General features: G+C 35.1%; 3 protein-coding genes and 1 long non-coding RNA gene across 7 annotated transcripts; 2 read left to right on the forward strand and 2 right to left on the reverse strand.

Moving 5' to 3' along the window:
• The first annotated feature begins 332 nt into the window (after nucleotides 1–332).
• On the forward strand, nucleotides 333–2156 carry LOC133873210 (uncharacterized). The gene is made up of 3 exons (XM_062310942.1): nucleotides 333–854; nucleotides 938–1922; nucleotides 2019–2156. Exons 1-2 carry the CDS (start codon nucleotides 333–335, stop codon nucleotides 1445–1447), a joined length of 1032 nt encoding a protein of 343 aa, XP_062166926.1. The 3' UTR covers nucleotides 1448–1922; nucleotides 2019–2156.
• Nucleotides 2157–9113: 6957 nt separating this feature from the next.
• On the forward strand, nucleotides 9114–14672 carry LOC133872424 (uncharacterized). Of its 3 annotated transcripts, XR_009901022.1 has the most exons (4): nucleotides 9114–9712; nucleotides 9792–10852; nucleotides 10983–11168; nucleotides 14064–14672. It is a non-coding gene; the product is annotated as an uncharacterized LOC133872424 (long non-coding RNA). The 3 variants fall into 3 exon arrangements; XR_009901021.1 differs by having other exon boundaries at nucleotides 9114–10852; XR_009901023.1 differs by having other exon boundaries at nucleotides 9114–10852; nucleotides 11006–11168.
• Nucleotides 14096–18612, reverse strand: LOC133872423 (fatty acyl-CoA reductase 2, chloroplastic). The gene is made up of 9 exons (XM_062309926.1): nucleotides 17989–18612; nucleotides 17533–17636; nucleotides 17242–17441; nucleotides 17045–17145; nucleotides 16364–16568; nucleotides 15944–16105; nucleotides 15765–15846; nucleotides 14830–15227; nucleotides 14096–14261 (listed from the first exon to the last, which is right to left on the reverse strand). The coding sequence occupies exons 1-9, from the start codon at nucleotides 18383–18385 to the stop codon at nucleotides 14096–14098; spliced, it is 1815 nt and encodes a 604-aa protein (XP_062165910.1). The 5' UTR covers nucleotides 18386–18612.
• A 1632-nt stretch (nucleotides 18613–20244) lies between these two features.
• Nucleotides 20245–25490, reverse strand: LOC133873650 (histone-lysine N-methyltransferase ATXR4). Of its 2 annotated transcripts, none has more exons than XM_062311386.1 (7): nucleotides 25045–25490; nucleotides 23873–23928; nucleotides 22887–23013; nucleotides 22280–22349; nucleotides 21984–22163; nucleotides 21430–21497; nucleotides 20245–20540 (listed from the first exon to the last, which is right to left on the reverse strand). In XM_062311386.1, the coding sequence occupies exons 1-7, from the start codon at nucleotides 25420–25422 to the stop codon at nucleotides 20418–20420; spliced, it is 1002 nt and encodes a 333-aa protein (XP_062167370.1). In that variant the 5' UTR covers nucleotides 25423–25490; the 3' UTR covers nucleotides 20245–20417. The 2 variants fall into 2 exon arrangements, with proteins under 2 accessions (XP_062167370.1, XP_062167369.1); XM_062311385.1 differs by having other exon boundaries at nucleotides 20247–20540; nucleotides 21426–21497; nucleotides 25045–25485.
• Nucleotides 25491–25726: the final 236 nt, after the last annotated feature.

Raw genomic sequence — 25726 nt, forward strand, 5'->3', positions numbered from 1 at the left:
TAGTTGCTTTCTCTACCCTAATAAACACACTCAACACAATTTCTGAGTAGTTGCTTTCTCTACCCTAAGAAACACACTCAACACACTTGTCCCACCCCAATCCCACCAACTCTAAGTGTTTTAATTTTTTTATTTAATAAATCAATTTTCAACTTTGACACACTTAGGGTTGGTGGGATTGGGGTGGGATGGGGGTGGGAATTCTAGCACTTCCCTTGTTGTTGGAAAGTTTTATATAACATTTATCAACACTATTCTACGCATTGAGCACTTATCAACAATTGTAAACACTTATCAACACTTGTAAACACTTATCAACAATTAATGTAGGGATGAATGAACCAATTTTTGATCTGATTATCTACCACCATGGGTCACTGACTGGCCACCGGATGGCGTATGTTGGAGGAGATATTTTTACAGTACCCGATTTGGATGCAGACCGGTTCAACATTTGGCACTTGAAAAGTGTATTGGAAACATACTTAGACTATCCATACAACAATTTTCCTAATTTGTTTTACAAGTATGATGAAGAGAGCAATGAGCAAATACATGGTCTTCTGTCAGATAATGATTTCAAGACTATGCTGAAAGGGCTTTTAAGTGGCAAAAGCTTCTTGGCAGCATGTAGACCTATGATATGTGTGGACGCTTGTTTCTTGAAGGGGAAATGGGGTGGTCAATTGCATGCAGCCATTGCCCGGGATGGTAATGATGATATTTACCCTATTGCATATGCGGTATGTGAGACGGAGAACAAAGATACATGGACATGGTTCTTGCGAAATCTGTTGGAAGATGTTGGTTATCTGCATGAACTACCTTTGTCATTTATGTCAGATCGACAGAAGGTAATATCTGCATGCACTGCCTATGTCATATGTGCATTTACATATTAACCTTTTATTTAACATGTATTTTGTTGTCAATACAGGGACTCTTCAATGCTTTGGAGGATCTAATGCCTGGTATCGAGCATCGATTTTGTGTCCGGCACTTGCATGCGAATTTTAAGGGCAAGGGATTCAAATGGAAGGAATTCAAAGACGCATTGTGGGGTGCAGCTAGGGCACCGAATGAAATTCAGTTCAAGCACTACCTATCCGTGATCAGAGGTATGCATGGTGAAGCAGGTGATTACATTGATAAAATTGACCCAAAATTGTGGGCAAGGCATGCATTCCGAACCACCAGCTGTAGTGATATTTTGTTAAATAACATCGCCGAGAGCTTCAATGCATGGATACTTGAAGCAAGAGACCAACCAATACTGACTTGTTTTGAGACAATAAGGCGGCAAATTATGAATCGGTTCAATCAGAAAAGGGGTGGAGCAGTAACTGCAACAAATGTTATTTGTCCTAAGATTATGAAAAAAATTGGAGAGAAACAAGTCAGATGCAAGGAACTATATATGTCATTGGAGCAACAAACTGTAGTTTGAGGTCGACAGTGCCCACGAGGCTCGCAGAGTGGTAGATCTTGAGCAACGTACATGTGGTTGTGGGAGGTGGCAGCTAAATGGAATTCCATGCCCACATGCAATTGCTGCCATATACCTAAATCATCATAAACCCGAGCAATATGTCAGTAAATGGTACCTTATGGATACATTCAGACAAACCTATGCTTGTGGGGTTAATCCTATGCCTGGACCAGATGACTGGCCGGCTGACCGTGATGTGGATCCCATAGATCCACCTGAGCCAAGGAAACAACGCGGGAGGCCCAAAAAACAAAGAAAAAGAGAACCTTATGAGAAAAAACCAGATGAGAGCATTAAAATATGTCGCAAAGGATACAATGTGCAATGTGGAAACTGTGGTCAAAAAGGCCACAATGCTAGAGGTTGCAGCGAACCAGAACATGCCAATAGGAAGAAGTATCCGAAAAAGGTTAAGAAGCCTAAGACAGATGTTGTGAGTTTGTTTCTTACTTGTGGAATAATCATAATTTAAATTCTGTTTGACTGTTAACATTTTGATATATTGATGTGTTTGTTAAATTTGTGGTAGGGAGGGCCATCAGGGACAGTGTCACCTCCTAGGACAACTAAATCTACAAATACGGTTGGTCAACAACCGGATGACATCCCACAAACCGAAAGCCAACCGATAAGACGGAGACAAAGGCGAGTCTCTTCGGTATACCGGGGGGGGTCACAGCCAGTTGAAGTTGATACACAATCACAAGTTCACAACCACAACAGCTGAATACAACTCAGTAGGGATCCAGTCCTAAATTTTGTCCAGTTGTAATTTTTTGGATACATTAACACACTATTTGGTGTAAACAATCTGGGTTAGTTACTATTTGGTGTAGAAGACTTTAACTTTTCAACATTTTAGGGTTAGTTATTGTGATACTGTTTTGTTGATGAACATGTAACTTTTTGTTGATGAACAGATGACTTTTTGTTTTATTGTCGTACCATTTTATTGTGGTAGCATTTTATTGTCGTGTTTGTAATCTGGATTACTTATTACTGCTGGGGTACTATTTGAGAAAAATGAGTAAAACTTAGGTACCAAAAAAGGCACAAATGTTAAAACTTAAGTACTATTTTTGTTACAAGTTTAAAATATAGGTACCAATTAGTGATACTTTTTTATATCAAATCGATACCAAAATCGTAACTTGTAGACATTGATGATAGACCGCATTGAATAAAATTAGGTGCACAAGACCTAAACTAAAGTATAAGTACTATTTATAGAGTAGAAGTAGCTACGAGCCCATACAACAACCTATCGGTCGACCGTGACTTCGACCGATGTTCTTTGCACCAACCCTAATGCGCTGGGTCTTTTGGACTTTTTTTTTTTACTGGGGTACCATTTTAGGAAAAATGAGTAAAACTTAGGTATCAAAAAAAGCACAATGTTAAAACTGAAGTACTATTTGTGGTACAAGTATAAAACATAGGTACCAATAGTGGTACTTTTTTAATCAGATACCAAAATGGTAACTTTCAGACATTGATGATAAACCACATTGAATAAAATTAGGTGCACAAGACATAAACTAAACTTTTTTACATAAGTCCCATACATATATGAATATCTTTTACAATTCACTTCATAAGTGCAACACAACCAATCAACATCATGGTAACCCATGACAGGGACAAAGCATACATCAGAAATTTCGCTCTTGCCCTATAGTTGACATTTTGCTTCTCTAAACAATTGATGATTTCCATGCGTTTATCATCTCCCTTCTGCAATTGCCTAACCCTTTCCATACAACTGTCCCTTTCATTCTCCAAGTCTTTCATCTTTGCCACCAAGTTTCCATTTTCATCATCCAGCTCATTAACCTTCTTCATAATCTCTTTTAAGACCTCCTCACCCCTTGCACAAGTTGGGTTGTCCTTCCATTTGAAAAATTTGCATGCAGATTTTGTCTGTATGTTGAAGTATATTAATAACTCACTCAATCAGGAAGTACTTCAATCATAAAAAATGCTTACTCTTGAATTGTAGGTGGCGCAACCCCAAAATCTTCTTCCAGGGTTATCCGTAGTCCAAGAGGTCTTCAATGGTGCAGGTAAATCGCAATAACAGTAATATGACCCCTCTCTGCGGGTCACCGACGAAGATCCAGAAGATGACTAAATCCAAAGAAAAAACCAAACATTAATCTAAATCCAAAATAAAAACATGTTTTTTTAAATCCAAACGAAACAAATGTAAACAACTAACCTTCTCTATACCACGAGAAACTTCCTTCCCTTTCCGATCTCGTAGGCTACTTGATGCCATCTCGTTTGGAACAACTGGTATCATCCACAGGGAGCTAAAAATCGGCCTGATCTGCTGCAGATTCGCTCGTACCCAAGTTGTTTAGGAATCAACGATTTTCGGCATTTTTGGGGAATTTCGTCCACGAGAAGTTAAATTCGGCATGATCTTGCGATGATTCAGATTTGGGGTTAGGGAAGAACGGTCGACCGGAGCACCAGATCTGGTTGGTGTTGGTTCTGCGATTTGGGGGGAAATGGCCGATGGTTCTGCAATTTGGGGGGAAATGGCTGATGAACGATGAACCCTAGTTTTGACCGATTTTCGCAATGTTCAAATTATGTTCGCAAACTCTGTCGTTCAATAAGTTTAACCCACGGTAATAAATTTTCGAAAGAAAACGGTGTTTAATTAAAACTTGTTTTAATTAGGAATATATGTGGCATGACAAACAAGAGATGGCAGTTACGTGGCAAATGATGTGGCCCAGGATGACAAGTGTTGCGTTAATAAGGCACCATGTGGCAATGACGTGGCCGGACGTTAAATGTTGGATGGAAAAACTAACAGAGGTATCAACTGGGTATTTACTCATAATTTAGGTATCATCTGTGATACCAAATAAAACTTAGGTACTAAATTTAAAAACAGTTAAAACTCAGGTACCATTGAGGTATTTATCCCTTATTTTTAATCTTTTACATTACAATTAATAATTACGATAGATGGAATTTTTATTCTTATAGTTTATTTAATTAAAAAAAAAAACTTATAAATGAATGGATTTTCAAAATTTGTAAAACATCTGATATTAAAATAAAATGTATAAATATTTCTCAATTAAATTATTTATAATAGTTATCAATTTTCCATATGATCATTGCGAGAACTAATTTTACCTAACATTAAAGAAAATGGACCATGACGGATTAGGCTTAAGGCATGAGAGAAGATATAAGGAGGGGTTGTACAAATCTATAAAATGAGAAACAGAGAGAGAGTATAAGAAATAGGGCTATATAATTTACTATTAAATTATGTATAATTATTAATTGTCTCACGATAAGTGGTACTTAATTTTGTTCTCAAATAAGATGAATGGTTTTGTTTTCTGAGAGGTTTCTCTTATTTTCTCTAATTAATAATTTTTTTTTTTTTTTTTTTTTGTGAATTAGGACCAAAGAGTATTAATATTATTACATAATTTTTTAATTTACTATCAAATATAACTTACAAATTTTTAAAAAATTCAATTGATTGACCGGATAAATTGATTTTTTTATGAATAAAATAATAACAATTGAGAAATTTCATCATTTGTATTTGCTTATGGACAAAAATTTGGTGTTTTGCTATAAATTGGGTGTTTTACTGATTGATTTAAAGGTATACAGGGATGAAATTTTCAAGTTAACGAGTTATAGTGAATTAATTTAATTAAATAATTATATTATAATTAACTTATATAGTTGTATATTCATGTCTTGATACGATTCGAATTTGATATAAAAAATTAGGACTGATAATTTTTTTACACAAATTATGAATTCGATACAAATTCAAATATAAAATTAACAAATTAGAGTTAAAGAACTTAACATATTTAATTAAATGAATCTGTTTATAGTTGATTTATAAAATTGACAAACTTCCAAACATATTTAATTAAGCTTGACATATTTAATTAAATTGCTCTTCACTCAATAAATAAATCAGTCAAAAGATCGAATCTGTCCCCTACAAATCCAAAATACAGCGCTGAAGACATGTTTAGAAAAAATAATAATAATAATAAATAATTGTGAAAACGACGTGGCAGTGGTTGGAGAGGGAAGTACGCTATTGGCAGGAGAAAGAGAGAGAAGTAGAGAATCTCTCCCTCTCTCATCTGATCGATCTGACTTTCCTTTACTCTGCCTCTTAGTTAACAGAAAAAGGTCCTTTGCAGCGGAGGTGTACTGGGTTTTCCCACTTCTCCGACCACAAGAGATCTGTGTGACCAAAGGAGTCGGGTTTTCAATACATGTGGTCAAGGGTGGGCTGTGGTACATGTGATAGGTGTTAAAAAAAAAAAAAAAAAAAAAAAAACACTTTTTCTAAAATTATCAGAGAAACAACACTTTTAATCTCTTCAAATTTTCACCGCATTTTCTTTTCAAAAGAGGGGTGACCCAATCTTTCTGTCACCACTCTAGTCACCATCTGTTTTGCAATGTAATTTTTTTGATTTTTTTTAATTGAAAAATGACACGTGACAGAGGTATTATGAAGATATTTCGTCACAAGGGGCATTTTTTTTTTTTTTTTAAGGTTTTAGTAGTTTGAGGAGCCAGAGTGTAAGCCATGGTAATTTGGGATGCCATCTGAAAAAAGGGTGGTAGTTTGGAGAGCTAAATTGTATTTTTTTCTTTATAAGATTGATTATAAGATATTATGCAAACTTGATTTATATAAGTTATAAATTTTAATGCCCAAAATGGAGCAATACTTCCCCATTTTCAAATCAATCTGTCTTGGATTGAATACCAACTCGTGTTGGAAGAGCCAGAAATAACACTTGATACTAATTCCTGTTGGAACAGTTTTGAATCGCTAACAAAATATTGCACACCAAAAAACAAGTGAAATTGAAGAAATTTATAACACTAATTTCTTATTTGACAAGGAAATCCCGTTTCTTTTCTTCTCTCTCAGTGCTTTTATGCCAATGGCAATACATGATGTATATTTAAATCATCTTTAGATTTTCATATAAAAATAATTTCTATTTTTTTTACACATAACGTTAATTTATTCAGTTGTTTTCAACAAATTTCATATTTGTTATAAAATGCATGTCAAGAATGTACATTTCAAGCTGGTTATATATATATATATAATGTGATAAGTTGGACGGCTAAAAAATGATAGAAATTAGAAATTAACCACAAACCAATTTGTAGCTATTTTCTACTTACCATTCTAACAAAGTGACAGGTGTTGGAGCCAGAACTTAGGTTCACAGGAGGCAAGATTTTAAAAAAATAAAATTAAACAAAAAAATAATTAAAAATGTAACTAATAATTATAAAAATAAATCAACAAAATTCAATTACCGTTTAAAACATAAAAACATAACTTGTAATTTAAGCAATAAGCAAAGTCTTTTGAAATGTCATATTCCAACCGATCAACATGTTATTTGAAACCAACTGGATTAAAATTTAAAATGACACAATATTTTTCTAAATTGTCTTGTAGTAAATGATTGACGATGTCATTTTTGTAGATATGTTCTTCGAATTTGGTTTCTATCGTTAGTATGGCACTTGTAAATTTTTTTTTTCTTAATAAAGATCTACTAATAGATTTGTTAATTTGCTTCGATACAAGTTCGTTTAGAATTCGATTGGTTCTCAATAAAATTATTGTTCTCCATAATCTTTGATAACTACAATTATATATTTCATACAAATGAAATATATGAAAAAATAAAAATATACATATTCATCAACAATCAATTTAAAAGAACAATCTAAAATTTTAGATAAATAATTTTATTACTTAATAGTAAATTTAAAAATAAATTAATATAAGAATTTAATTATATACCTAAAAATATTCAAAAATGCAAAAACCTTTTTTATTTTTTTTATGAATAAGCATTTTCATTCCAAACACACTCCAACGTGCCCAAATCACCCCACTGGAACCCAAAACAAAACTATACAACAATCTCACACCCAATCTTCCTGCACCAAAACACACATACAAACAAAATCCACAAACATTAACTATACATTGAGCAAAGCACCCAAAGCCCTTTTTTTTTTGTTTTTTTTTTTTTAAAAAACTTTTTCCCTTCCATTCCTTCAGTCCTTTATTTATAACCTCATCCCAACCAAAGCATATGGGATTAACATAGCACTTGAGCATTACCTCCCTCCTTAGTCTTTCACTCCACATTCAAAAAACACATTAATTTTAGAAGATGGTTTGTATAAATTTTCTACAAACTAATTAATTTATAGAAATTTGGTGTTCAAAACTAGTAAACACACCCTTCAAGGCTCTGTTTGGTAAACAATGTGAAGAAGTTTTATTTTTATTTATATTTTTACTTTTCTTAATAGTACTAAAAAGTAATTATTGTGATATTAGGTTGGAAAAGTAAAACCGACATTAAATTCAAACAAATCCGTTTGGTGTGAACTTCTCTTCAAGTCCAATCGTGTTGCAGGAGAAAAACTTCTAAAAAATAAAAGCCTCAGAAAATTCCATCCATCATCGCCGGTGTGACTTCTCTATTCTAGTTTAACCAAATTGACTAGTTGGTACACGGCTACTGAATCTCACCGATACCAACAATGGTACGTTGGCTAGTTGGGTCTAGCTAGTTGGCCTAAACACCTTACTACGCAATGGCATTTCAACAAATACCTTACCTGCACTTCATCAAACCCATCTATACCAAAACCCACATTATAGTTGCATTTCACTAAACGCCTTATCTGCATTTTTAGTTTTGTGATTTGCTAGCCCATCACTACCGCCACCACCACCATAACTGTAACCCTTGCTGCCTCATGAACTAGCGACGTGGAAGATTGGAAGCCATTTTTCTCATCAGTCTGAAAGCAAAGTAACTGCAATGCAAAGCCTCACTCTCTAACCAATTACTGAGGATCGAAATAAACTAAATTAGAAAGAAGTCGGTGAAATTATAAACTTCACTGACAAAGTCAGGACAGTAGGCGGAAAACCCCCTACCGTCATTGATTCCCCCGATACCCACCATTAAATATAAATTAACAAATTAAATATATTCTTAAGTTCATGTATTAAAAAAATAATAATTTTAATACAAAACAATGTAAATAATAAGAGGAAAAAAAAATGAAATATGAGGAAACATAAAATTGTATGGCCCAATGGTTTCGTCAGTGGCCTTAGGCCCTTTATTGTTGGAGAGCCCAAATTCTAAATTCTACATGAGCCCAATTGTTAAAAAAAAAAAAAAAATGAATCGGGCTGGGTCAGATTACCTTATTGGGCTGGACCATTCGGGTCAACCCACTTAATGACCCGGAAGCTGAAATCCTACCCGGATGTCAACCCTTTAACCCGAACAATAAGCCTCTGACCAAAAAAATTTCAGACTTAATTTTGGCCTAATGGGTTTTAAACCCTACCCGATGCCCAACCCTATAACCCGGAAAAAGAAGCATCTGACACAACAAATTTCAGATCTCTGCGCCTCTGACCCGAAAAAAAATTTCAAACTTAAATTTGGGCTAATGGGTTTCAAACCCTACCCGATGCCCAACCCTTTAACCCGGAAAAGGAAGCCTCTGACCCAAAAAATTTCAGATCTCTGCGCCGTTTTTTTTTTCCTTCTTCCTCGGTTTTTCTTTTTCTTCTTCACCATGAACGCCGGCCGCCTCTATCACCCCGCAGCCACCTCATGCAGCGTTCATGAAGGGCCGCCGTTTACCCATAAACCGGGCGGCCCTTGACGGGAGGCGGAACGACGCCGGCCACGAAAAGGGCCGGCGCTTACTGCATGCGGCGAAGCCAGCGAATAGCCGGTGCTGAGGAAATCGTCCGGTTGGCCGGGGGGTGACAGGGTGAATTTTTCGGCAGTGGGCTTGCGATTCTGCAAGCTTTCGGTTTAGTGCACAGTGGTTTTCATGGTGTCTCCAGCAGGTTTAGCATATACAGTTATGGAAAAATACCCACACATATCAAAATTCACTGCAAAACAGGTCCTTTGTTTTAACCTTCTTCTCAAACTTTCTCTGCAAGAAAACCTTCTGTTTTTCTTCTCTCCGGCCAATTCCATTTCCCACAACGAAATGACGAATCAGAATAGTTTTAACTACAGTTCTTATAAAATTGTAGAACCTATTCATCTTTCTTCATTCACAGTTATTCCGTTGGGCATTCCTGATATGCCTCCACCAGCTAATCGAATCTTCCAAGGCTTGGTAAGTTTGTTTTATTTTCTCCACCAAATATTTATTTTGAAGAAAAATATTGATGATCTTTATATATATATTCGAACAGAATTACAGACAATGGTTGACAAAGCTAGGAGAAGACAACAATCTATCTAAATGGGAGATCTTCGAGTCAAAAAATGGGAAGCTCGTTGGATTGGGCAAAGGAGGAAAACGGCTCTTCCGCATCATTGCACAAAACCTACGGGCTCTACACATAAGAAACGAATATTGTGTGGATCTTATAAGACGTCTGCACATTAGAATGCCTGGTAATGTTGTTTATTTTCCATATTTGCCACTAAGAGGTAACACTCATAGTGGTATAGAGAAAGATGTTGAACACTTTCGATTTCTGGTGGGAAGACTTCTGTTAGAGCATATAGGAACAAACAATGATACGAATCATCTTTTAAAAGAAAAGGTTAAATTCAATAGGAAGAGGATTGTATCATTGTTTGTTCCTATATGCTCTAACAGAAGTCTTCCCACCAGAAATCGAAAGTGTTCAACATCTTTTTCTAATACCACTATGAGTGTTACTTCTTAGTGATAAATATGGAAAATAAACAACATTACCAGGCATTCTAATGTGCAAATGTCTTATAAGATCCTCGCAATATTCGTTTCTCATGTGTAGAGCCCGTAGGTTCTGTGCAATGATGCGAAAGAGCCTTTTTCCTCCTTTGCCCAATCCAACGAGCTTTCCATTTTTTGACTTAAAAAATCTCTCATTTAGATAGATTATTGTCTTCTCTTAGCTTTGTCAACCATTGTTTATAATTCTGTTCGAATATATATATATAAAGATCATCAATATTTCTCTTCAAAATCAATATTTGGTTGAGAAAATAAAACAAACTTACCAAGCTTTGAAAGATTCGATTAGCTGATGGAGGCATATTAGGAAGGCCTAACGGAACAACTGTGAATGAAGAAAGATGAATAGGTTCTACAATATTATAAGGCCAAATTTAGCGGTTCATAATCTAGCTAGAGAGACCGCCACCCATGGCATAGATTTAATCTAGACGAAAGTCATCCCTCCTAATATCTATGATATTATGGTATTGTATTGAGGCGACTCTCAATCCCTTCTTGATATGATTTTTTTTCTGAAGATTTCAGGTTAGAATTGAAAATTTGCATTAATTTTTTTTTTTCTTTTTTTTGGGCCATAGAGCTGAAAAATCTTGAAATATAGTACGTAGTGATAGCAATTTTGTGGCTTGAAAGAGAGAATGTCAATTTATTTCAGTGAATTTCCTATTGACTATGAAGATTTCAAAGGCGGTGGTGGTAGTGGCAGTGGCAGTGGCGGCGGTGATGGAGGTGGAGGCAGAGGTGGCAGCAACAGCAGCAGCACTAGTAATAGTGCCCCCTTTAGTTATCGTGACATCAATGGGAAAAGTTTGTAACTCAAGAATGAGGCATCTACCCATAGGTAAGTCTATCTTTAGTTCTCCAAATTGTGTAGTATATAGGATTTTCGGCTCATGAAAATATTGTGAAACTTGATGAATCATATATATATATACAGTTGCCTTCTTAGGCTATTAAACGCTACTTCAAATTAGTTCATATTGTAAGCTATTTTAGCTTATTTAATTCGGATGAGATATTTTTGGAATGTGCATGTCTTTTGGTTTTTCTTTGTAATGCAATTGGCTGCTAGATTGTTTCAAGCAACAGGTTGGCCCTTTGGGTGCATGTTGCTGCTGTTGGTAGTTGGTATAGGTTGATATGAGCAATAATGGAGTGAAAGAGAGATAAAATAAAAAAAATAATAAAAAAAGGGAATCCATGTACCTATTTTTTCATGTTGTCTCAAATTCTTAGCTATTTTTTCATGTGCATATATGCTATGGTTGTATAGAATTTTAATTACTCTCCGTGCAACTCTTTTCGAATTACTAATACCATTTTTATGTTTTCTATTAGAATTTACATTTTATACTTTATGAGCCGGCCAGCATGTGAATTCTCTAACCCTGGTAGGGATGATGTAAGTTATGTAATAAGAAATGATTTGGTGATGTTGTACATGTGCAAGAAATGAAATTTGAAGATTAAAAGGAAGTTAGTAGTGAGGCAGCTGTAAAGGTACGTAGAATATGATTGATCATGTGTGTTGATTTTATAACAATATCATATCATATCTATAGTTATACAATTTGCTGATTTGTGTTTTGGGAGGAATATTTGCTCATGCATAATGCTTTACACTTGCGTGGCCATGTGTGTGTGATTCCACGTGGTGTGAGATGTTGGTGATGAAATATTATACGCACTTTAGATGTTATTGGTGTTTCATCTTGTTGAATAGAGAATATGTTCTTTTTCATTTTTTTAAATTAATAAGTACTTAAGCTATTAATTAATGTTTATGTTTTGGTTATTATTTGAGTTATTGTCTAAAGTTGTCCTTTGAACTAACAATTATTTTTTATTTATCTCCATGAATTGACCGGTGTGACACTTAGGTGCATCAAACTACAATTTGTTGCAACTTAGTTTCGTCAGTCAGTCTTGCCCGTTATGTTGGACGAAAAATCAAATTTGACCAAAATCTTTCGAAAATACTCTTATTTTGACCATTGAAAAACAAAAATTACCCTTTGTGATTATTAATTAATAGGAAAATACTATTATTATTTTTATATAAAAAAAAGTAAGAAAAAAAATTAGTTTTTATTTTTATTTTTAAATTAGTCTTTTTCTACTAATTAATAATTACAAAGGATAATTTTAGTTTTTTGATGGTCAAAATATGGGTATTTTTGAAATATTTTGGTCAAATTTGATTTTGCGTCCAACATAATGTTCAAGATTAATAGATGTGACTAAGTTGCAACAAAGTGGCAGTTTGATGTACCTAAATGCCACACCTGACAGTTCATGAGGTTAAATAAAAAATGACTATTAATTCAGGAGGCCAAAGTGTATTTAAAAAAAATAAAAATAAAAGATAAAAAATTGATCACATTGAATGTTACTATAAGTTGCCTACGATAATTCACATAAAGTAGAGGTGAACATTGACCCCCTTGGTGTTGGTTAGATTCCACTGATCGAACATGCAGGGTTGATAGATAGACCCCGGCCATTGATTTCCAAATCAACGATCCTGTGAAATTGTATCAACTAAGCTAAAAACCAACCAAAATCAATTGGTTGGATTGGGCTTAGGTCACACCAAAATCACCGTTACCCAAAATCAATGCCCGTAGACTAGAGCTTTTATATAATCATAGTATATATATATATATATATACACACTATACTATATAACTATAGTTAAACATATGTTATTTACTTTAATACTTATATAGGATTCTCAAGGGGTAGCTTAATCAGCTGGAGACCACGCTTCACGAAGCAAATGTCACTAGTTCGAATCCCCCCTCCTCCTCTTGTGTGGACACGTCAAAAAAATAAAATAAAAATAATAATACTTATATAGGGTAACTAGCGTATATTATAAGTTGCAACATATTACATATGGTTACTAACTTACTACTTAATTACTAGTATTAGGTTTTTTTTTTTAAAAAAAAAAATTACTAGTATTAGAATATTATGCTATACATGGTAATATAGTATATAATTATAGCATATAGTGTATAACAATCTTATATTTATATAGGATATTACTATTTATGCAATATATATATATATACACGAACGAGCTAATGAGTCGAGGTGAGCTTATACAATCTTTGTTCACAATCATTAACTTAGTTGAGTAGAGTTTATATGAGTATGTCTAGTATAATAATCTAACACATTTTTGTGTGTCATGGTCAGTTCATTTATTAAATGAACTGAGACCGAGTCAAATTTATTCGAGTCGAGTTCGACCCTGTTCGTGAGTGGCTCTGTTCGTTTGATAGCAATAAATTCTTCACATTTAACAAAACTAAAAAAGAGTACCGCTAAAGGTGTCACAACTTTTATTGCAAGTTCTTTACAAACTGATGTGATATTTCACGTGACATTTACCACATTGCATATGACACTTATTTCTATAAAATATGGACTTCCATGTGACTATTTAAGGACCGTAATAAAAGTTGTAGTAGTCAAGCATTTTTCGACCAAAAATACTACTAAAGTTGTAGACTTGATCTTATTAAATAGTAAAGCATCCAAATGAGTTACAGAACTGGAAAATCACAGCAGCTTTGATTTATAGAAGCTTAATCATAATTAAATACACGATATGATATGATATGATATATATATATAGATATATGAAGGCAACACCTTTTTTTGCCCCACTTTATGAGTTGTAAAAGGAGAAAAAGAAGTAACATTGTCTTATTACAATTGGTTGCAGGAGTTGCATGCAACAAGATGAATGGTGCTTAATTAGCTACACATCCCTCTTCCCTTCATGACGTGCCTCCTTAGACCCGGAATATGGACATTTGTGATGTAATCTCTCCAATCTATGTTGCCCACATCAAACCCAAAGCTGCTCTTCTCTTCTTCAGACATGCTTTCCATCAATCTTTGAGTATTGCTGTTATCAAACCTGCACCACAGTTTGTCATTCAGATAAAGTTTTCACAAGAAAGGAGATACAAAACCATGGAGAATCAAAAGCATTTTGTGTTTTAAGTTGTTTGTCAACATTTTTGTTTTAAAGAGAAAGAACAAAGAGAGAAGGCAAAACAACTCCTTTACAATCACACCTATTTTATGACCGGAAAATGTTTGGTGTACTGTAACTCCTATACAAAGGTGCCACGTGGCACAACATGTAGTAAAAGTTAAGTGCCACGTGGACTATTATCAAATCAGTTTACAAGGAACATGTAGTAAAAGCTATAATACTCCTATCAACACTCTTTTAAGACCCTTTTTTTTTTCTTCTTCTTCCAATAAGATTGTGCCAATTTTGATCCTAATGAGCTTCTAAATTTTTCTCTCCTTTTGGAAATCATGCACATTAACATTTTGAAGTGGGAAATTTTCTGTGTCATAAATGTTCAAAAGCAACTTGTCATGATTAAGGAAATGCAAACTCCTTAATTTTTCTTGTTAAATGTGAAGTTCACATTCTGCTATAATTAGTGGAGAACACAAAATTAATTAATTACCTTCCACCATAAAATGTGTAAGGCTCATATATGTTTGCTAAATGCTTTGCTTGTTCTACTGACTTTCTGCAAATAATTTCGAGTTTCTGGGACAACTTCTTGTTCGAAGAGGCCGCAGCTGTCAACCCACTTCGCTGAACAGCATCTCCCCATAGGTGAGTGGAGAACTCTTCCATGGAGCTAAATAGCTTCATTGATGGAACACGGATTGGCCTGCCCTTTGAGTCCAAGCAGGGAGAGGAATTGTAGTGTTCATACAGCAGTCTCGCCAGTTCTTGGAAAACTAGTGGATTTACAACAGATGAAGCAATCTGGTAGACATTGATGTCCGGTTTTTGGGCCTCTCCATGCCTTGCCATGGCTGCTAAGGTTGCATTAACAACCATGTCTGCTGGGACCTGCAAGCAGTTATGTCAAGAGAGCCACTAGTCATACATTTGAACTTGTAAACTTTATAGTTCAGACATGGTGTAGCTTCTTGCCCTGATTGAAATGAAGCAGGCAAACTAAATGTTACCATCTTAAGGATTAAGGGTTAACCAACTTAGTATCAACAGTCTTAGAGTTTTTGAATTAATGGTTGGGCTCTTAACAATTGGTATTAGAATAGGCATCATATCACTGGTTTGAGTTACGGAGGAGTTTACTTATAAGCTGGATTCCAATGGTTTGGTACTATATATGGACGTAATGTTAAGTCATTAAATACTGATATGTGAGTGGTGCTGTTAAAAAAGAGTAAAGGCTATCATCAAATCAGTGCCGATAGAGTGAGTTGATGTAGATGTCAGATTTAGAAATTTGTTTAAATGTTACGATCCTAAGGGTTAAGGGTTTATGATTAAAGGTTTAACCAAATCAATATCAACAATCGTAGGTGCTTTTGGATCCATGATTAGCCCTTAACAAGCCAAAAAACACAAGCATTTACTTACTACATCGAGTACTCCATTTGGGTCAACTAAGAAGCCTGTGAGCTGCCCTTTCCCATAGTACAAAACTATAGGATCCATCATCCTGTGAGGGAGAGTAGAAAGAGAGTGTAGTGTTAGTTCGGCTAGTCATCAAAGCCATTGCATTCAAGAGGTTAGTGTAGATTTTGAATAAGAGATACCTATTCCCTTCCATCCATCCAGGGAATGGCTCTTTGCAAGTGCTCTCAATAACACTTGGTCGAATAATGACAACCGGTATTTCTCCTCTCATTTTGTCGATCATCATTTCCCCCATAGCCTTTGTGAAAACATAGGTATCTTGCCATCCAAATTTCTTGGCCCTGATAGTGCAATTCACATGTCTTACAAATCCAATACTAATCAAACAAGTGAAGCATTATGTCTTAAGCATATACGTGTGAGTATAAAAAGATTGAGTTCCACATTGAAAATATGTCACAAAAGTGAGTAGCAGTTACTACAGTAACGTTGGGCCCAAACCCATAAACTTAAACTTTCGAGTTAAGTGGTGTATGTCCCAACATGTTACATTATGGTGTCACTAAAAAAAAGAAAAAGAAAAGAGAAGAAACTATCACCTTTCTAGACCCAATTCTTTCATTTTTTGAGCCACCAAATTGACTTCAGAAACTTTACTGATATCCAAAGCCAACTTTATTTCACCTTCTATGTCCAATGCAGGGAGGGATCTTGATGAAATATCGAAAATTTCACTTGCTATACTATCTCCAACACTGAACGCCCTTTCCATTATTCTTCCTTGTCTTTGTCCATTAACATAAGCTGTATGTGAAAAAATGAAAAATATGTTTAACAAAACATGGAATTAACAAACGACCCTCATGAACTTCGCTCAACTCTCACGCGCCAATCACTCGAGGAAACACAAACAGAAATTGAGCTCGAACCTCACGCGACCATAGCTCGAGTGAGCTCGAGGGAGGAAGTGGTTTGTTAGTGTTAAAATAGTAATTAAATGATTAAATTCACCATTTTCTAGCAGCTTAAACTTTTAGGAGAAGTGATAATTTAACTAGTATTAAAACAAAATGATTAAATTCACTATTTTCTATCAGTTTAAACTTACGCTTTTGGAATAAGTGGTAATTTAAAAGTTGGGAATAGACAAACATTAAATGAGATATACTCTTCAAATAGACAATTAAAGATCATTCCAGTTCCCATTGTTATTTAATTTTTCTTTAAAGTGGGTTCCTCACACCTCTGTTTTTATCCATTTCATTTGCTTTCTCACTTACCTGTTGATACTTGCAAGAAGAGCTTTAGGTTCTTGCACTTCTTCGCAAAGCCCATGAGGTGGCAAGGTCCTCTTGTGTTTATATCCATAGCAACATCATATCTGCAGTTTCATAATTCCAAAAATGTTTAACAATATAAACAGAAAATCTAGAAATTTAATGAGAAACATGAACTTCTAATGGGAAAAAGTCATGACCTTTCATCGAATGTTGTATTGGCTGCAGAATTTACAATCAAGTCGACTTCTTTGGCAATAACATCTGCTGAATCTTCATCCAAGCCAAGATCAGATTCACAGATATTCCCAACCACAGGAACTAGTTTGCTCAACATGAAGGATTGGTAGGATTTTCCATGGATTTGTCGGAGACAATTGAAAAGCTCTGCATTTATGATCTAAAACACATCCACAAAATCATATCTTAATTCGAGTCCAAGACATGGATTAGTAAACTTCCAGAGACAGGGCATGATAGAGAGAACATACTTCACTTGTCAATCTTTCCATTGCCGCTTCCTTGTTTTTTGCCTGAATCAAAAGAAATATTCTACCCACGTCCGGCTCTGTTCGTAAAATCTTCTCAATAAGAACTGATTTTTTTTTTTTTTTGGGGGGGGGGGGGGGGGGGGGAAGAGAAGACTGTCAATTGAAGATTAAACTAGAAAAAACAAAAAGAGCATTGAGGAAACCTTAATGCACGTATAAACATGTCACAAAAAATGCTTTAATATAACCCCAACGGGTTGGTTGAAGTGGTAAGTGTAAGTTTAAGGTTCTTCGAGTGCAAACAATTCTTTGGAGCACGCCCACCGACTAAAGCTTTACCTGACCATGGAGGGGACAGTGTCCCGGAGGTCTGATCGTACGAAGTCCCGGATACCCGGTTATAAATAAAAAAAAAAATAAAAAAATAAGAAAAAAACTTTAATAATATATATACACCTTTTGCCAGAAACCCAGTTGCACCAGTGACAAGAAATCCCTTTCCTCGAAGAAATTTGACAATTCCAATACCATCATCAACCTCTACCAAAGAGCTGGATGGTTCTCCATAAGGCGCCAAATCCTTGACTGCAATCTCTGCCTGGCTCTTCTCATTTGGAGACAAAACCAAGCTTCCTGCATCTCTTAAAGCTGAAGTATGATCCGTCCTGCTCAACAATGCTTCTCTCTCTGTCAAAGCAGAAGAAAACCCACTAGACTTGACCACATTCCCACCTCCTTGGCAGTACACCACACTCTTCTTCCTCCTTAAAGAGCAGCAGTCACGCTTGTCGGACACTCTAAGGGGTTTAATCGGTGCAACTGAGGAAAAGTTTAAGAACAAAGCCCCCATCATTTGGCAAGAAAATAGAGGAATATTTTCAGATAGCAAAAAGAAAAAAAAGAAAAAAAAAAGGATAAGAAAACTAGAAGTTTTGCAGTTAAAAATGGTTGGTTTGAAAGCTCAGCTAAACACTTCCTGAATAAAAAAGAAAAGCTAGTAAACTAACAAAGGTCCATACGATATGAGATGGGTTTAGTTCGGTTTTAAAGAGAAAGAAAGGTAGGGCGGGTTTAAGGGAGAAGGAGATGAGGGGTAGGTAAATTCGAATACCCCCCCTCCTTTGTAGGAGATTTTTCTATAACGGCTCTCTTTTTGCCACCCCTTCACACTTCCCACCAACGGCTAAGATGGCGGGAACCCTCTCTCTTCCACTTCTTTCATTGGTCTTTTTGCTAAAATGCAATTTTATATGTGCTCTAATTTTTGCGGGAAATGCTGGGGGAGAAAGGGTGTGAGAAAGGGGGTTGCTATAGGCCCCCATTACTCTATTATTATTTTTCTTGTTTAGTCTATAAGAGTACAATGTACATAGCTCTTTTCAAGGTGATATTTTGAGTAATGTTATATATTACACTTCTATTCTATTTTGATCATTTTATTACGTTGATGTAGCAATGTCGATTAGTTTTTAGATTAAAAAATTTAAGGGATTTTTATATCATTGTAAGTTTCATGCTCTCAAACCACGGTTCATCTCAACCAGGACGTTGCAATAGGTGCAACTTCATGGTTCTATACTAAGAGATTTCCAACTAGTCATGCCTTCTCATACTCTAAAGTAGAGTTGGCTTAATTAGTAAGCGCTTTAAATTATCATTTATTCAAAAAGCTTAATTGATACGAATGAAATGAATTTAATAATTTTATTAATCAAATACTATTGAAGCACGCAGCACTAATTCCGGCTCATCTTCCATTAACAAAAGGGGAGATAGAGAATAGAATTTACTAAGAAAATCGAATGGAGGAGCAGAACGGTAGAACCAACACGTTTAGGACAATTGCCTTTCAAGCAATAGACCCAGGTTCGACTCCCTGCAGACGCACCTTTGGTCCCAGACTTTCGCATATTATAGAACATTCGCCTTTTTTAAACTTCGGCCCAAAGAGTGGGCCGAGCCCAACTAGACTAAACAGAGACGGGCCTAGAAGCACCCATGCAGTCGTCAATTAACGGGCGGCCCAAACATATCAATAATGAAACATTCAAATGTTATTTTATTTTTATTTTATTTTTATTTTTTTGGGATGAATCATTTCATCATTCAAATTTCTTTAACAGAACAATTCTTTTTTCTTTTTCTTTTTTTCTTTTTTTCTTTTTTCTTTTTTCTTTTTTCTTTTTTCTTTTTTCTTTTTTCTTTTTTTTTTTAAAAAAAAACACTTTCATTCTCAGGAAAACGGCTAAATATCTTGTATATGTACAAATTGTATAACTCACGGCACTTGTTTCGACTACATAACCCACTGCTTTTAGGAGTAATGGTAGGACTTATTTTTATCTTTCTTTTACCCTCTTAAAATTGACGTGACTTTAAAAATTATCATTGGCTTTGAAAATGACCACTATTAAATTTCGATTTAGTAGTGATTTTAAGAATTACATTAACTTTAAGAGAATAAAAAGATAGACGGATGATATGGATAGATTACTAATACTCTTTTTTTTTTTCCTAAAAGGAAAAAGGCATTAACAAATAATTTTAAACACAAAATACTAAAAACTTTTCATCAAAAGAATGAACGAAAAATCTAATGGAGAAACCTATTTATCACATAGCAAAATTCAACATATTAATTGATAAAATTATAAATTCGGGTCCTTATCTGCAACAGCCAAAACTCATGGACTTTTTAGGATAATTTCCTTTTATTAAAAAGGAAGCATAGTGCAAGTACATTAACAGATTTATCTCCAAACATTTTGTTATTTGGGTAGATCTTGCAGATAAATAGGCGCTTCTAGTGTTCATTAAAGATACAGAGTACAAGGTCATATCATATTCATTAAAAGAAAGAAAATAAAATAAAAATAAAAATTGATTCACCTAATCACCAGAAAGACACCGAGGACAATTGCACCGAAAACCAAACCCCTGGGACAGGAGAGTTTGCCGAGCATCATGACCCATACTTGCATCAATATAGCAGATCCGAAGCTCTTCACCTGCAGAAAACAAAACAAATTTTGCATTGCATTGACGTTAAGGCCCTGTTTAAGAATTTGCAAAGTCAGGTTCACCAAGTGTGTGTGTGTATATATAAACCAGCTTGAAGCTGGCCCGGCTAGTAGAGGGGTCCCTTCCCAAGTGATAAACTACATTGCAGCAGAGCCAACGGAAGAAGTAGCCCTAGGTAGTAGCAGTTTTAAGAGCTAGAAACGATAGTATATTTGGTCAGATGGTGTTGAAAATGATTCCTATATTTGTCCTTTTCTCTTTTTTACTGTTCTTTTTTTATTTTGACCCTTAACTTCATCTAATAAAATAAAGGGCACTGTTTAATCTAGTTAACACTCATCTCATGCATCTCATACATTGCTTGCAATAACACATTCCAAATCTCATAGATTCGATTCAAATGGTCTCTAGCATACAAGCATGATGTCACATGCCTCATTTGACAGAAACCAATAGCCTGAGTTTGTAACATTAACATAGTGGGATGTGAAGGCTATTTATGAAGATGACAGCACAAATCTTGTTGAATGTAACTACATATCCATAAGTGATTTCTCTTACTTTCTTCTTCTTCTTGATAAAACAGTGTCATGAATTGGTTATCAGAAAACTATCAACCTATCTAGCAATGCAAAAGTGATGGTCTCAATGCCCAACCAGCGTAGCACTCCTTATGCACCCTCTATCTTTACAACACATTTCTAGTCACTTATTCTCCATTAGCAAGTCATCCCCATCCACTCCCTCCAAAAAACTAAAACAAAGCAAAACAAAAAAGAACAGGAAAACAGAAGAAAACCACCACATTGGAAGGGAGAAAAAAGAACCCAAATCAAATAAAAATTTCAGAAACTGTAGTACATGGGACAGACCTGCCTCAACATCACGAAGGGCCTTCAATCTGGCATCTGCATTCTCTATCCACAAAATGTGTGCATTGGGATCTGCAGTGAAATAACAGCTCCTTCAGTCTTTCTGGATCATGTGTATTATATCTATTGTAGAGGTGTCTAAGGATGAATATATACCTGATTACTATCCCTTGTAAGTTGCACAAGGGTGGAAACAAAAATAATATATTGATTTTTGCCTCTTCTAGTAAGAAAAATATCATTTTTAATGTCTTATAATCTATTTAAATTTAGTTAGGTTTAGTTTTTAGACAAATGACCTCATAATTCTCAAGATCCTTCGCTGGAAAAGCAAAAAAAAAAAAAAAATTGATATTTGTGACAACTCCATTCCGTAAGTTGACCATCCGCAGATGGATATAGAGGTTGGAAATGAACTCTTATTTGCATTTGATCTTGATTTGTACATAAACCCAAACTGTGTTGCTCAGAAATATCATACACAATCAAAGCAAATTATGTGCATGAGTCTTTATACAATTCAGGTGTTGACGTAAGCTGAAGAAAAAGAGAGCTTACCACAATCATGATTGTAGAATGATGGAAGCATATAAACGGCATTACCAACAGCAGCTTCAGCTTCTATAGATGCAGCTGCTGATAAAAGAAGATCTTCATACAATCCTCCGGCCAATTCAACACGAAACGCATTAATACGAATGCGTGCCAGAACACTAGTATACCATGTCTTAGTCAGAACTTGTGATGTCAAAGAGATGTACTCCCTCAGAGAATGATTGGCACTGAACAAGTGAAATAAAAAACAGGATGGAAACTAAAAGATAAATTTCTGCCATGCGAAGGAAGAAGGATACAAGTTATCTGTTCATTTGTGGTATTTGCCTTTGTGAAGGCACTCCTTAGTAAGCCAAACCCCTCTTCCATCTGGAAAATGACTATATAGAATGATCATTACAAGAAGGGGAAATGCCAAAACCAATGGATTTATTGTAGCTATTTGCCAATGAACTCTCCATTAATTTCTTTTAGACAACACACTTTCTCAAGTGCACTAGTAACCATGTATGAATGACCTGGCAGCAGTATCAAAAAGCAAATAGAAGAATCTTCAATGAAAACTACTAAATGGAGCTGACATATATGTCTTGAGATTGTTTTCCAGTCAGGGAACTTCCATGAATTATCATGAATTAAATTTTGGGGAAAAAGCCGTAAGAGGAAAAGGTAAGAAGGTTAAAATAAAGCCTCTTGGGGGATTCTTTCCCTGGCCATTTTTTTAATCAAAATTCTCCACTCTCACCCAAAAAAGAAGAAGAAAAAAAAAGAAGACTTTTTCCATAATATTCTAGTTTTCTCAAAAGAAAGGCATACAAATGAGCCATCAGAATCCTTCTTCCCTAAATTTTCATTATACTCCCAACATTGACTAGCACGAATAAACCAAGAAATTTATTATCTGACCTCTGAAATCATTGGAGGAGATAAATTAGCAGGTTGAAGTATGTCAAGATTGTCAGCAGCAGCAACACCTGATATGACCATACAAGCTAATCGTTTCACCATAAGTGGGTACTTCAAACCTTGTGTCCTATAGAAAGAGATGATAAAAAGTAAGAAATCTACATAATTGAAAGTACTACAAAAATCTGATGGGTGTTTTAAGTGTTGACAAACTGAGTAAAACCCACAAAAAGTATTTTCATTTCTCAAACAATTACTTTTTAGAGTCTGGTGAAATGCAATAGTAATGGAAAATTAATAAATTCAAGTGTTAAAGTGTCCTTCTAATACATAAAACATTAAAAAAAATATATGCTTCCAGCACCATGTAGAAAATTATTGGCTAGGTTTTTGGTGGTGTTATCATTGTTATGGATCCTTGTAAATGAGGGCAATCTGATATAAATAGCCAGAAAAACTGAAAAGAAGAAAAGAGGAGCCTTTAACGGCTTTCTTTTGACCTCAAATGAGAGTTCAATATGGTGCTTTCTAATTCTAAAACTAACTTTTTATAAGTTGATTCTGACAGTTGCAGAAATTGTAAATGTGCACATATTGTGTGTAACAATATGAAACAATAATGTGTATCGTGCATTCACTTAAACCAATGATATCTGCAATCTTATGAGTGTATAATATTTTATCATAAATAATCTTTTCTCTATCATATGACAGTAACAAATATGGCTAGAGGAAAAAGGGGAAGGAACCAAAGCTTCAGCAGGGAGGAAAATCTTTTTCATACTTTCAGCTTATACCTAGCCTTGTAATCCTGAAAATGAAACCAAGACTAAAGTTGCATCATTAAAGATTATTATTTGCACTATGTTTGTCTGTTTAAGATGAAGTTCCAACTTCCGATGCAAACTAAAACATAACCCTCATAATAAACCATGGCATAGAATATCAAGAGATCAAGTAGAAGGGTTTTTGAGAAGTTCCCATACCGGCAATAATCATCATAGGCTGACCAATTCGCTCTCCTCTCAACATCGTAAAATACCTTAAATCCATGAAAATTTAACCATAAGTTAATCTTTATTTGGAGTAAAAAATGACTCAAAGCTCAAACCAACTGGTTACATTTGAGAGCTTTTCAGGTTATAACAAACTTGTATTCTGGAAACATTACATTGATGTATGCAACTACTAAAAAATAATTTTCATAATAGCATATTACGAAGACATGACACCAAGATAAAAAGGAAAGTTCTCCACAAGATGCACAACTTATGCCTTATAAATCTCAGGCACTTTTCTACTTAGTATCATCCTTTGCTCTTGCGTGTAAATTAAAGAGTGCTCATAGAGTGCTAGTCAAGGTTCTCCTACTCATGCTTAGAAACTCCTAGACTGTAACCTTCCGTTGATTCCAATCCTCCTCATTAACATTCTGTAACTCTTTATAACCAGAGAGAAATGCGTAACTATGGTCAGTATATAGTACATCTCATACAGAAAGAAATCATAAGCCCCTTCACCATTATATGGTCCTCACAGCTTTTTAAGATTATGATCATTATCAGACACATTGCAACACAATCACAAAAATTCAAGTGGACACTTAGCAAATTATTAGATAGAGCCAATAGAATAGACATGCATGCGGTCCACACACACAAATATTAATGTTTAAATACCTATATACTAAATTGATAGCCTTCAACTACTAAGAACCCCAATTTTGCATTCCCTGCAAAGCAGCATTAACTGTAACATCAATAAATATCATGTTTCACATTATATGATGGTGGTGAATGACTTAATAATTTCCAAAGGACAAGCTTATGAATTTACGAACTGCCCATGAAATATCCTTATTTGGCAGCAGAAAATGACATTCACAGAGATATACATTAGAAATATGTTGCGGCAAACACATTAGTCTAAAGAAATGAGTTCAGTATGTTAAATCACTAAAACACATTCTCTAGTTTAGCAGAGTCCAGTGAAGCCCTTAAGTTATTAGCTCACACAACCATATATTTGACCCATTTACATGCTTAAACAAGGCATCGCTCACAGTTAAAGAAAAACACTGCATATAACCACAGATATTGATCACTTCTAACAATAAAAACTCCAAACATGTGGTGTGTATTTATTTAAACATACAAACCTTAGATTGCTCTTCGCACTCTTTGTTACAGAACTGCACAACCTGAGTTCGAGAAGTGGTTTGCAGCTTCCGGAGGCAAAAGTAACAGACGCTGTGGATGGTGGAAAGCGAAGGGTGAGCAACGAACGGCTTCGCGGTGTGGATGAGATCTCCAGCTCCGATTCTCCGGGTAGCGAACACGCCTCGCCCGGCCGACTCGGTGTGCGAAACCCGGATCGGAGGCGGCGCTGGTGGTCGACCCGTATCTTCATCCTTGTCGGCTATGCTGGTGGTTGAGAAGGAGGAAGATGCGAGAAATAGCTTCGTTTGGGAATACAATGTTTTGAACCGCGAAACCCAACGGCTACGGCTTCTACGGCCCAAGGCCAAGGCCGACATTTTCCCAAATGCCTTTAGGGGCAGGGGCAACAACTAATGAGTTGCCTCTTATAGCACGTGAGAGTATTAGCTATTTGTTAACTTTAGGTTTGAGTAGTTAACTCTAAGTTCAAAAATCTCTTTCATCAGATTATGCGTTTCAAATACAAAATAGATTTGTTTTAAATTTGTGAATAGTGATTCACAAATGTATCTTTTTTATAATATTTCTTTTGGGCCTTTTTTTTTTTTTCCTCTCTATTTTTTTTTTTTTCACGATTGCTTGTGATTATAATTAATTAATAGTTATTTTTTACTTCTTCAC

The sequence above is a fragment of the Alnus glutinosa genome, chromosome 7 (genome assembly GCF_958979055.1).
Source record: "Alnus glutinosa chromosome 7, dhAlnGlut1.1, whole genome shotgun sequence".
Lineage (NCBI taxonomy): Eukaryota > Viridiplantae > Streptophyta > Magnoliopsida > Fagales > Betulaceae > Alnus > Alnus glutinosa.

Excerpts from the sequence above, each read along its gene's own strand:
- LOC133873650 (XM_062311386.1), bottom strand. The coding sequence starts at position 25,422 with ATGTCGGCCTTGGCCTTGGGCCGTAGAAGCCGTAGCCGTTGGGTTTCG. Across the intron at positions 23,014-23,872 it reads GCCTATGATGATTATTGCCG|GACACAAGGTTTGAAGTACC; the intron begins GTATGGGAACTT and ends CTCTTTCTATAG. Across the intron at positions 20,541-21,429 it reads AGGCCCTTCGTGATGTTGAG|GTGAAGAGCTTCGGATCTGC; the intron begins GCAGGTCTGTCC and ends TGTTTTCTGCAG.
- LOC133872423 (XM_062309926.1), bottom strand. The coding sequence starts at position 18,385 with ATGATGGGGGCTTTGTTCTTAAACTTTTCCTCAGTTGCACCGATTAAA. Across the intron at positions 15,228-15,764 it reads CAAATGGAGTACTCGATGTA|GTCCCAGCAGACATGGTTGT; the intron begins GTAAGTAAATGC and ends AACTGCTTGCAG. Across the intron at positions 14,262-14,829 it reads TACACATTTTATGGTGGAAG|GTTTGATAACAGCAATACTC; the intron begins GTAATTAATTAA and ends ACTGTGGTGCAG.
- LOC133873210 (XM_062310942.1), top strand. The coding sequence starts at position 333 with ATGAATGAACCAATTTTTGATCTGATTATCTACCACCATGGGTCACTG. Across the intron at positions 855-937 it reads TTATGTCAGATCGACAGAAG|GGACTCTTCAATGCTTTGGA; the intron begins GTAATATCTGCA and ends TTGTCAATACAG.